This window comes from Garra rufa, chromosome 6, assembly GCF_049309525.1.
Source record: "Garra rufa chromosome 6, GarRuf1.0, whole genome shotgun sequence".
Taxonomy (NCBI): Eukaryota; Metazoa; Chordata; class Actinopteri; order Cypriniformes; family Cyprinidae; genus Garra; species Garra rufa.
The window spans coordinates 55,295,694-55,309,217 of NC_133366.1; the positions used below are offsets into that span (position 1 = coordinate 55,295,694).

Consider the following 13,524-nt stretch of genomic DNA (forward strand, 5'->3'; position numbering starts at 1 on the left):
ATAGTGTGGAATTAGCACTTTACCAGATTGCATTTTGACACATCAAGCAAGAAAAGCTGGATGAAGATGATCAACAGTATTCTGAGATGATGAAAGAGGCTCATAACCTGCTGGTAAATCCCAGACGGTCATTAAGATGTTTGATATGCGGCACTTACCTTACCAGTTGGTTAGGCGGGTTGGAGCCAAGTTGGTTAGAGCTAGTAAGCCATCTTGGGACCAGCAAAATCCCAAAATGACTAAAGTTTCTGGAAAGAAATTTAGGTGTGGTCACATTTACCATTGCTTGGTGAATTTTCATAGTTGAAATCTGGTCATTTCAATAGATCTTGAATATTCAAGAAACAAAGGTGTGCAGGATTGGGTTTTCCTCCACAATGAAATGATTGGATGTGGAAAAGTCTTTAATTTTTTTTTATAAAAGTTCATTTTATGAAGACAAATGTTTCTTGTACTGACTTTGAATTCACTTTAAATTTTTATACTTAGAAGTGTATTTTAATATTTTGTAGGTAATTTCAAATGTATAAATCTCAATTAAAAAAAAAACAATTTACCCTTATGACTGGTCTTGTGGTCAATGTAAAAAATAAAAAAGTAAATAAACAAGAACATCAATGGTCCCTAAGAAGGAAAGCAATCTTCCTTATGATTTTACTGAATAATTACATAACATAAGAAATCAAATTTTCATTGCACTAGAAAACACTATTATTATTGGACTATATGAATCATGTGTGACCCTGGACCACAAAACAAAAAACATTTGTAGAAATAGCCAAAAATATATTGTATGGTCCAAATGACTGTTTTTCTTTTTTGCCAAAAATCATTAGGATATTAAGTAAAGATCATGTTTCATGAAGATATTTTGTAAATTTCCTATCATAAATATATCAACACTTATTTTTTGAATTAGTAATATGCATTGCTAAGAACTTCATTTGGACAATTTTAAAGGCGATTTTCTCAATATTTAGTTTTTTGCACCCTCAAGATTCCAGATTTTCAAACAGTTGTATCTTGGCCAAATATTGTCCTTTACATCTCAGACAAAAGACAAGCACACAAGCCTATAAATCATTCTTTCAGTTTATTTTTTATACATGAATAAGAAAAGTATATTTCTTTAGTATTTGTTACATTGTACAAAAAAAGGCTGGACGTTCGAGTTGATCTGTTAGACGTGTTGATCTCATGTTGATGAAGAGCTGCGGTGATCAGAGCTCCATCCGTCACGACAAACGTCCACAAAAAGCTCCAATATCAAAAATAGCTGCCTATGAGAGCAAATCACAACAAAACAGGGTAGAAAATTCAGCCTCGGCGAACAGTGATGAACCGTGTAACTCGCGGCGCAGGAATTTCTTCAAAAGTAGCCCTGAAGTTCAGCAGCGCAAAGACGATCACTCGAGCTTATCTGCTCATAAGCTACTGGAGATAATTGACTGAGCTGAAGAATTATGGGAAGCATTTGAGGGAATCCTTACAGCAGGATCACAACATGGAGTTTCAAAGAAGAACCGGGAACAAAGGGAACCTGCATACGATCCCAAAGATCACCATCAGCAGCTCCACACCCGACCTAGTCGTCCTCATCATCATCAAAGTCCTCTTCGTCATCCTCCTCCTCTTCATCCTCCATGTAGGATGTGGGCGTCTCCACCCTGGAGCTGCTGTGGTGAGATCCGTTGGAGCTGGATGCGCCACGGTCACTGGACGCACACAAAAACTTGCTATTACATTGAAATTTCAGCTTCTTTCTCTCACTACTTAATACAATTATCAAATGACAACATTCCAAAGATCGTGTTACCAGTGTTGGGCGTAACACATTACAAGTAACACAAGTTACGTAACAATATCACTTTTTCCAAGTAACTAGTAAAGTAAGGCATTACTGTTTAATTAACAGAAAATATCTGAGTAACTTTTTCAAATAAATAACACCAGTTACTTTTCCCTCATTTATTGATTAAAAGCTCTCCTGTCCTCATGTTGAGAGAAATTATGAGTAAGATGTTCCTTTAGTTCTAGAATAAATGTGCACATGCATTAATTCATCTCACTCACTAAAAGAATAGATAGTGTTCTTCAAGATGAATAAAAAGTCAAATTCAACGCAAACCTGCAATAATTAAATATGTTAAATAATACAAATATCCTTTATGTATTTAATCCCATTTTATTAACCGATGTCTTTGCTGCCGACTTTCGATGATTCAATTCATCCATACTAATAAACAAAAATGGCTCAAGATAATCGAACATTTGTTTTCCTTTATCACTGAAGAGTTGACATTTGTTCTTCTGCGGTCTACTGTATAGATGGCAATTTACTTTTATCTAAGCCTGAGGCTTTTGCTGTGAAAAGGCTTTTACATTTGACAAAAATACAACTTTTTATATTAAAAACAAACAAGCAAGCCCTGCCCAGATTTAAAAAGTAACGCAAAAAGTAACTAAGTAACGTAATTAGTTACTTTTTTTAGGGAGTAACTCAATATTGTAATGCATTACTTTTAAAAGTAACTTTCCCCAACACTGAATGTGATACTCACGTGGCCACATGGGACAGGTCTCCGATCAGCTGGTTTACGGCACCTTGCGCCATTTCTACAATATCAAACAAAAAACAGTTTCACTTGCTCATAAAGCTCAGTCACATATATACTGCTGCTCAAAAGCTTGGGATCAGTAAGACTCTTTTGCTCAACAAGACTATTTATTTGATTAAAACTACAGAAAAAAAAAACAATAATATTGCAAAATGTTATTACAACATAAAATTATGTTTTTTTAAATGAATATACTTTATATAATTTATTCCTGTGATGCAAAGCTGAATTTTCATCAGCTATTACTCCAGTCTTCAGTGTCACATGATCCTTCAGAAATCATTCTAATATCCTGATTTATTATTAGAATTATCAATGTTGGAAACAGTTGTGCCGCTTAATATTTTTTTGGAACCTGCGACTCTTTTTTTCAGGATTCTTTGAAGTAAAAAAAACCAGCATTTATTCAGAATCTTAACATTTTCTAATAATGTAAATCTATGCCATCACATTTTATATATATATATATATATATATATAAAAAATTTAACACATGCTTGGTGAATAAAAGATTTAATTTCTTTCAAAAAAAAAGAAAGAATAAATTACTGAACCTAAAATTACTATTTTAAATAAATGCTGTTCTTTTTACTTTTTATTCATTGAAGAATCCTGAAAAAAAAAAAAAGTTCACAGGTTCCAAGAAAAGTGTTTTCAGCATTGAAAATAATTTTTATAAATTTAGCTTTGCATCACAGAAATGAATTAGATTTTTGTATGTATATTAAAATAGAATGTTTTACATTGTAATATTTCACAATGCATCATTTTTTTTTGTATTTTTGGTCAAATAAACAGCCTTAATGAGCATAAGAAATTTAAAATACATTAAAAACCGTACTGATCCTAAACTTTTGACTGACAGTGTATTTCTAAAGCACACTTCATCCAATACAGATTTATGGAAAGTTCTGAAAAGTTGATGTAATGGAGACACAGACCTGTGACGTACGGCTGCAGGGCTTTGGGAACGAGGGTCTTGACGATCTTCAGCTGCTCCGCGCTGCAGCGGCCCGACTCCAGGCCGAACGCCATGCCCATGCGCTTCAGCACCTCCACGTCGTCGTGGATCTCGAACAAGTTGTCGAAGTTGAAGAGATACTCAAACCTGCGGAGACAGAAGCGCCGCGTCAGAGACCGGAGGAGCGGATGGGAGCGGCAGGACAGGCGGCAGGCGCTCACTTGTCGTTGGAGATGCTGCAGTCGATGACGGTTCTCTTGCTGGTGTTGACGATGATGAAGGGCAGGTGGATGACTGTGTTTGGAGGAGGAGGTCTCTTGTTCTGCTGCTCCGTCTGACGATTGCGCTGCACCAGGTTCTTGAAGGCAATTTGCTGCAAAGCATGAAAAAAAAAAAATTTAAATTCAAGGAGGGAGCATGAGAATAAAATACATTTCCACAGTTACTTATTAATTTATTTGGTGAAAAACCAATGACTTGCCTTTTTTTTGGTACATAAATAAAAGAAAATCATGTGACCCTGAACCATAAAACCAGTCTTAAGTAGCACAGGTATATTTGTAGTAATAGCAAACAATACATTGCATAGGTCAATTATTGCTTTTTCTTTAATGCAGAAAATCATTACTTTGTAAACTTCCTATTGTAAACATATCAAAGCTTAAATTTCCGATTAGTAATATGCATTGCTAAGAACTTCATTTGGACAACTTTAAAGGAGATTCTCAATATTTAGATTTTTTTTTTGTGCTCTCTTAGATTCTAGATTTTCAAATAGTTGTATCTCAGCCAAATATTGTCCCATCCTAACAAACCCATACATCAATGGTTTATTATACGCTTATTTATTCAGCTTACAAAACCCAATTGACCCTTATGACTGGTTTAGTGGTCCAGGGTCACATATGTCTATCTAAAAGTTCATAAAATATACTTTATTAGTCAATTTAAGATAAAAACCATGCCCCAAAACAAAAACAACAACAAAAAATACGCAAAACAATATTTGTAAACATACTTCATAATTTAATGACATATTTGTTATATAAAAGCATGGCTTAAATGTACTTAATGGTTTGTGAATGTGTACAAATAATAACGTTGGTTTTATTTGTATTGTTTTATCAAACTAAATGTTAATTAAGACATCTGTAATGTAAATTTAGGGCTTAAGTGTATTTGATTGTCATGCAAATACTGTGCAAGTAATCAAAAAATTTGTCTTTATAAGAAAAAAAATATTTAGTTTATTTTTTTATACAGTTTTATCAAACTAAACACTTAATTGGTGTCAAAATGTGCTTAATTGTCATGAAAATACTGTGCAACAAGAAAACATGTCTACACACAAATTATATACACACACACTATATACACAAATGAGAATTAAAATAAATAAATGTGTGTATATGTATTTTTTTCTTTTTTGTGTCTATAGTACACATATGCAATTTTATTTTAATTATTTTAGTAAACTAAATGCTGTTATAAGACTTTTGTAATTTAGGGCTTTAATGTGCAATTTTTAACTTTTAAAAATATTGTACAACTAATTGTACAAATTAGTGAAAAATGTCTACATAAAACATTTAATTTTATTTCTATTGTTTTAGCTAAATAAATGGCGTTAAATTAGGCATCTAATAAAAAGCTTATGGTTTAAATGTTAATTAAATTGCTATAAAAACATTGCACAATTAATTGTTACATTAATAAATGTTGATGGATTATATATGTATATGTAGTTCTATTAAATTACATGCTGAAAAACAAAATTTAGTTCTGAGTTTTGTACTTCAACTGAAACATAAAAAACATTGCATGCATCACCCATATCAACGAGATGCTCACTGTGGAGTGTCGTCTCTCTGACAGACAGGAAGTGAGCTTCCATACCGTACCTGCAGTATGAGCTCCTGCAGCTGAGACTGCTTCTGTTTGATTCTCTCCAGTCGTCTCTGCCGCTCGGCCTTCAAGACAGAAACAGGTTCACAATCATCCGTGAACGTAAAACTAGACAGAAAGCCCTTTGCGCTGCTCATGTGACTGACCTCCAGATCCTGACACTCCTGCGCTGAGTTGGTGGGGAACCCGATCCATTTGATCTCCTTCTTGTCTTTGGAGATGATGTTCATGGCCATCAGGACGTTCAGAGCGTCGTAAACCCGTCTCCGGATGTTCTTCTGGTCATACACGTGCTGGAGGAGAAAACACACGAGCAAACGAGTGAGTGACGGTTCTCTGTCCGACAGGAAGTGAGTGTGAGCGTCAGGATTAGAGACCCACCGAATCGTTCGGGGAGATGTTGTTGTCTCCAGAGCTGAACTCGGCCACCAGCTCGTCTGCCACCTCATTGTAGGAAGTCACCACTTTCTTCTGCACTTTCTCACACACCTTCATGGAGAAATGCCGCAAACCCTTCCCGTTCTTATCGCCCTTCCTGCTGCGCCTGCCAGAAAAGCATTTTAGTCATATTACATGACAGGAGGTTATGAATGTTGTGTGAGTATAAGAATATTCATTTTTATGTGTCTATCCGTTTAAATGCTGTTGTCATCATCTCATAGCGTCTGGCTGTAGATGTTTGTGCATAGTAATGGAGCTACTAAAAAGGTATTACAATACCCTGCTTTTAAAAATGGTACGCTTCTGCATTTTACTGGTACTGCTACTTTAACAATGCATTTTGATAAGAAGCGTATTTCATGAGTAAAACTGTTTACTTACAACCCTATTATAATCACGGGAATATCTATATCTATATAAATTTGATTAGCAAAATGCATTACTAAGAACATCGTTTGGAAAACTTTAAAGGTGATTTTCTCAATATTTAGATTTTTTCCAGCCTCAGATTCCAGACTTTCAAATAGTTGTATCTCAGCCAAATATATTCTATCCTAACAAACCATGGAAAGTTTATTTATATTCACCTTTGTGATGTATAAATCTCAATGTAAAAAAATTCACAATTAAAAAATATTTACCAGACAAATTTTTTACCAGAATTTACTAGAAAATTACAAATGCACAACACATCATTTATAAAATAATAAATATAAATTAATTCTTTACAAAATTTAAACTTTATAAATTAATTTGACATGCTTTTGACTATTAAAATGTAATAAAACTCCAGAGAATTAATCAAACGATTCACAGAATTTGAGAAAATAAACCTGAATTTTTGAAAAAAAATAATAAAATGTATTTGATAGAGCCTTAAAAATATCATTTTTGATACACTGCAAAAAATGCTTTTCTTACTTAGATTTAGTCTTGTTTCCAGCCAAAACATCTAAAAATTCTTAAATCAAGAAGAATTTTTTAGACAAGTAAAAATTGTTTTGTTTTCAGCAAAAACAAGTGAGAATTAAGTGAGTTTTTGCTTAGAACAAGCTAAATAATCTGCCAAAGATAAAAAAACAATATTAATTTCAAACAGAAAACAAGATTATTTTTCTGACCCCATTGGCAGATTATTTTGCTCGTTTCAAGCAGAAACACACTTCATTTTGACTTGTTTTTTTCTGAATACAAGACAATTTTTACTCGTTTAGAAAACCCTTCTTGATTTAAGAATTTTAAATATTTTGGCTGGAATCAAAACAAAAAATCTAAGTAAGAAAAGCATTGTCAGTGTGGTAGTGCTCAGTCCTGAGTAGTGGCACTGGCATGTGATTTTTATTTTATTTAAAAAAAAAATTTTTTAATGGGGATTAAATGTTTTTTTTAGTTTTTTTTTTTTTTATAGATAAAATAACTATAACCTCCATTTGCATCATCTATTCAATTACTTTTCCTGTTGTTTCATAATAGTATTAGTTCAGTAGTAGCATGGATATTTCAATCAGGTATCGTATCGAAGTAGAATTTTGGTATGATGACAACACTAGTGCACAGATGATGCTGTGTTCATGTGGGTTAACTAACCCGGTCGACCAGGGCGAGGACTCTTGTGTCTGTGTCTGGGGCGTGTGGAAGTGTGCGGTGGGCGTGCGCGGGCTGGTTAACAGGACACCGGTGGGGACACCGCTCCTCTGAGGAGTGCCGATCACCTGCGGGAACAGAGAGACGCTCACTCCATCATCATCATCATCATCATCTTCATCGAGTCTCAACACAAACAAGCAGTGACTGAACATCAGACTACAGCAGAGTGAACCGTATGCATCTGCAGTGGTCACCGGTCGACCCGCGAGCACCTGAGCACATCTACCTGTGTGTAATAATAGGATGATGAGGAGCGTAATCCTGCTGACTCCAGCGTTCTGTGATCCGCTTACAGACTCTCACGGGTCACCTCACACAATGTTAATGGAGGGCTTATCGCCATGGAGACAGTGGGAGGGGCTGAGAGGGGGTCTGTGTGTGGTCATGTGACTCCCATGTTTGAGAGCAGGATTGAGTAAACATGGAGTATGTTTCATGTCATGAAACGGCAGGATTGTAAGAGTCTTACCACGTGTGGCAGCACATTAGCGCCTGCAGCGGTGAAAGTTTTGGGCAGAATCTGTTTGACCGCAGTCACTGATGCTGGATGAACCGTCAGGAGGGACAGAACACCTGCAGCTGCACACACACACACACACACACACACACACACACACACACACACACACACACACACACACACACACACAATTAATCAACATGTTTTATCACAGCGACCCCTGCAGGTCAGGAAGCCACCTTCACCACATGAGCACAACAAAACCTAAAATTAACATAATTTACCCACCCACATGGTTCTTTCTTTCTTCAGTCGTGAAGAAATTATGTTTTTTTTAGGAAAATGTTTCAGGAGTGTTCTCCATATAGTGGACTTCTATGGTGTCCGTGAGTTTGAACTTCCAAAATGCAGTTTAAATGCAGCTTCAAGAAGAAGGCAGAAGAGTCTCATCTAGTGAAACAATTGGTTATTTTCTTAAAAAAAAAAAAAAATTATATACTTTTTAACCTCAAATGCTGGTCTTGTTTAGCTCTGCAATGCGCATGCATACTCTGTGTACTCCAGTTCAAGACAGTTAGGGTATGTCAAAAAACTCCCATCTCATTTTCTCCTCCAACTTCAAAATCATCCTACATCACTGTTTTACCTTTTTTGTAAAGAGCGTTTGATCATCTTTGCATGTTCACTTTCTATACACTGGGTTGGTACTTCTGCGGCAATGTAGGACAATTTTGAAGTTGGAGGAGAAAAAGAGATTGGAGTTTTTCAACATACCCTAACTGTCTTGAACTGGAGTACGCATGCACATGACAGAGCTAGACAAGAGCATTTAAGGTTTAAAAAGTGTATAAATTGTACTTTTTTTTTTAGTTTCACTAGAAAAGACCCTTCTTCCACGGCTAGGATTGTTTAGAGCCCTTTGAAGCTGCATTTTGGAAGTTCAAACTCAGGGACACCTTAGAAGTCCACTATATGGAGAACATTGCTGGAATGTTTTCCTCAAAAAGCTACATTTCTTCCTGACTGAAGAAAGAAAGACATGAACATCTTGGATGACAAGAGGGTGAGTAAATTATCTGTACATTTTTGTTCTGGAAGTGAACTAATGCTTTAACTCATTCTCAGCTGATTACAACAAACAGACGCTGCATTTATTTGATCAAAAATACAGTAGAATTGTGAAATATTATTGCAATTTAAAACAGCTGTTTTCTATGTGAATATCTGTTAAAATGTAATTCATTTCAGTGATCAAATCTGAATTTTCAGCATCATGACTCGTCTTCAGTGTCACATTATCTCTCAGAAATCATTCTAAAATACTGCTTTGCTGCTCAAGAAACATTTCTGATTATTACCAATGTTGAAAACAGTTGTGCTGCACAATATTTTTGGGAAAACAGTGATGCGTTTTATTTTTGAGGATTCACAGATGAACAGAAAGTTCAAAAGAACAACATTTATTTAGTAAAATTATAAATGCCCCTGCTGAATGAAAGTACTGTGGTGTAGGGCTGCACGATATTGGGAGGCGCGTTTAGTCAATGAAGCCGGTACTTTGATTAGTAGTAAATCTCCATCATGTGCAATTTACATCTCTGTGTATTAATCGCTCCAGCTGAACGCACATGATGGAGATTTACTACTAGTCAAAGTACAGGCTTCATTGACTAAACGCGCCTCCCAATATCGTGCGATTGATCGTGCAGCCCTACTGTGGTGAACTTGTTACATGAAGTATTAGATACAACTAAGAGTCGTAAAGTTCAAAGGAATAATGTTTTATGTAATGATTAAGACCACAAAACCTCCTGGTTATATTTTGCACAGTAATCACTGTAATTCTTATCACTGAACAGACTGATGTGTAGAATGTACTCACGTTTCCCTGGACTCAGACTCTGGTTGACAAACAGCTTTATCTCTCCATTGGTTTCTTTGCGTCCAGCCTGAAGATCACAGAGAGATTATAATGATCAAACCCAAAACCAGTCGTTAGTAGCACAAGTATATTTGCAGCAATAGCCAAAATGATCGATTTTTCTTTTATGCCAAAAATCATTAGGATATTAAGATCATGTTGCATGAAGATATTTAGTATTTAACTACCGTAAATATATCAAAACTTAATTTTTGATTAGTAATATGCATTGCTAAGAACTTAATCTGGACTACTTTAGAGGTGATTTTCTCAATGTTTAGATTTTTTGCAACCATAGAAACCATCTAAACAAGCTCTTCAGCTGAAACCTCAACCAGACCTATTGAGAAATTGAATGTGCAAGTTTTGCAACTTTTGATAACGACAGAGATGTGTGTGAAACAGACACACACAGCATCAGTTTCAGTTCAACATGAACATCACAGATCGTCACGGCTCACATCAGGAATAACTATATCATCATACTGTTTCTGTTTCTGTTAGATTTCATCCACACTGTCATGTGAGTTTTTCATCTTCCTCCTTGAATGGTCAATTCAGATTAAAACTGCTAAATGTAAATCAGACATGTACAACTAAAGTCTACAATAAACCAGTTATTTTAGTATTTTGACTAGGTATCTATATGCATGTATTTTTCATTTTAATCTTTGTATGTTTTAGTAATAAAAATGTCTATATAGTTTTACACATTTTTATTTTAGTTAAATTTAACAAAATTGTTGTCCAGGCAACTACCTAAAATAAAACGTTTTTATATTTTATTCCAAGTAACAAAAGTGTTTTAATAGCTTTCAGTTGTAGGTTTGAGTGTGTGATCTTGTAATGTGTGTGACTCTCACATCTTTAGCCATGATGTCTGTGCGGTGACCGGAGCGTGTGGTCAGTCTTTGGTCTGTGACTGCACTTCAGCTGAAAACACAGATATGAAACATGAAATAATCTGCACGACAAACTTAAAAAAACAACAACATGACATCAAAACAGACTCTATTACAACTCTAATGTTGAAGGATTACTCCACTTCCAGAATAAAAATTAATGTCCTGATCATTTATTCACCTCCATGTCACCCAAGAAAATAATGTCTTTCTTTCTTCAGTCGCAAAGATATTACGTTTTTTGAAGAAAACAGCAGTATTTTACTCCATATAGTGGACTTCAATGGTGCTCAATGGATTGAAGGTTAAAAATGCAGTTTCAATGCAGCTTCAAAGGGCTCTAAACGATCACAGCCAAGGAAAGAAGGATCTTATCTAGCAAAGTGATGGGTTATTTTCTTTAAAAAATTACTATTTTTATACATTTTAACCTTAAATTCTCATCTTGTCTAGCTCAGCAAGACGAGCGTTTGAGATTAAAAAGTATATAAACTGTAAATGCTTTTAGAAAATAACCGATTGTTCCTCTAGATAAGACCCTTCTTCCTCGGCTGGGATCGTTTGGAGTCTTTTGAAGCTGCATTTAAGCTGCATTTTGGAAGTTCAAACTCAGGGCACCATAGAAGTCCACTATATGGAGAGAAATCCTGAAATGTTTTCCTCAAAAAACACCATTTCTTTACGACTGAAGAAAGAAAGACATGAACATCTTGGATGACAAGGGGTTGAGTACATTATCTGTAAATTTTTGTTCTGAAAGTGAACTACTCCTGTAAGGCACAATATTTTGAAAGAAAAACATTGTTTTCGTTAGACTGCAATAAATCATTCCACTTTCCTTCCAGCCCTCCTTATATTTACCAAACATATTCAGACAGAGACGAACTGCAATACAATGCTTTTAATTTTTAGTATCCAATTAATTAACAATCAACAAAAGGAACATTATTTTCTCCCTTTACTCGCATTTGAGCAGTAAAATTGCTTGTGATTTAATAAGCAGCTCTTTGCACCAGCCAAACCCTGAAAACACTGACGAATTCGCGTTTAAACAAAGGAGAGATGCTAATATCACCAGCAGCTGATGATGATACACTGACAACCGTACAAACACATTACTAATGACTGAAGTGATGAGAGATGACTGTGACCTACATTTGCTCAAAACACAAATCACTCAAACTCACCTTCAGTCAGATATGAAGTTAAATAATGCATGTTTAATAACCTCAAGCCCAGATTTATGAGATTAAAATGAATTATCAGTGAATAACGCCTCTATTATAAACATAAACAAACACTAGTCGCACTTTTCTGACTCGTGTTTGTGTTCAAATAAACGGATGAAGCTTCCGTTCGTTCGTCCGCGCGAATCGCCCTCGCGTCGCGAGCCTCGCGCTGTAGACGCGTCGTTCGTTCCTCGTTAGATGTCTATATCGCGTTAGCTCGACGCGGCTAAAGTTACAGCTAAGCTAACCGAACCTAGCGAGCTAACGCTTCCACTTACGTTACACTCACATACGAAACACAAACTACGTAACACACGCTGATCGTCGCCGTTTCTCTTACCGTAACCAGCCCGCTCACAGCCGCCTCATATCCCGCGCCGATATTTACAGTTAGCGGGATAAAATCTGTATTTATCGCGCCAGAATCGGAGCGTCTGCAGGAGCGGCTTCAGCTGCTACACACAGCAGTCAAACTAAGCTTGGCGGTGTCCTGTGAGGACGCGATCTGATTGGATACGCGCGGGGTGACGTCAGCGCGCATTCACGACTGGACGTAACGCATCGACATCCTCTGGACTGAACTGCCGCTGGGGAATCCCGAGTCTTCTCAGCGAGTCGGTTCGCAAATGAATCACTGAATCACTTGAGTCTTCACACCCAAAACACCGTAGTTGCTGATTATTACCTTGGCTTGAGAAAGAAAACCTACTGATCTGCTATTTAAGCTTCTTCTTCTCATTAATTGTTCTTATGAGACTACAATTTCTCCTCCTAGAGCTTTCAAACTAGAACCACTAAACTCAGCCCAACTCTTCAGACCAATTTGAGCATATAGTATTAGTTTTTACAAAACTGAAGAATAAAAATCAAAGAAATCACATAGACTCAATCAAGACTCAATCAAACTTAAGACTTTTTATTGTTTCTTTTTTTTTTTGTACGAAATTAATACTTTTATTCACCAATGATGTATTAAGTTAATAATTAAAAGTTTATTACAAGATAATAAATAATTTACATTGTTGTAAAATATTTATATTTTGAATAAACACTGTACTTTTTAAACTTGTTATTCATGAAAGAATCCTGAAAAAAAAAAAAACACAGGTTCCAAAAAATATTTGTCAGCACAACTGTTGATATTATCCAACATTGATCATTCTAATAATAAATCAGCATATTAGAATGATTTCTGAAGGATCATGTGACACTTAAGATTGGAGTAACAGCTGATGAAAATTCAGCTTTTCATCACAGGAATAAATTCTATTTTAAAGTATGTTAAAATAAAAAACATTATTTTATATTGTAAAAACATTTTGCAATATTACTGTTTTTTCTCTGTATTTTTTAATCAAATAAATGCAGCCTTGATGAGCAGAAGAGACTTCTTTAAAGACAAATTACAAGTCTTACTGACCCCAAACTTTTGAACGGTAG

At 35.5% G+C, this 13,524-nt stretch overlaps 1 protein-coding gene across 1 annotated transcript; it reads right to left on the reverse strand.

Annotated features, from left to right (window-relative positions):
• Positions 1-1,076: 1,076 nt before the first annotated feature.
• tfdp1b (transcription factor Dp-1, b) lies at positions 1,077-12,564 on the reverse strand. The gene is made up of 12 exons (XM_073841515.1): positions 12,425-12,564; positions 10,817-10,886; positions 9,915-9,981; positions 8,042-8,151; positions 7,513-7,637; positions 5,866-6,028; positions 5,631-5,777; positions 5,481-5,549; positions 3,801-3,952; positions 3,560-3,726; positions 2,562-2,616; positions 1,077-1,715 (listed from the first exon to the last, which is right to left on the reverse strand). Exons 2-12 carry the CDS (start codon positions 10,826-10,828, stop codon positions 1,586-1,588), a joined length of 1,197 nt encoding a protein of 398 aa, XP_073697616.1. The 5' UTR covers positions 10,829-10,886; positions 12,425-12,564; the 3' UTR covers positions 1,077-1,585.
• Between the last annotated feature and the right edge of the window lie 960 nt (positions 12,565-13,524).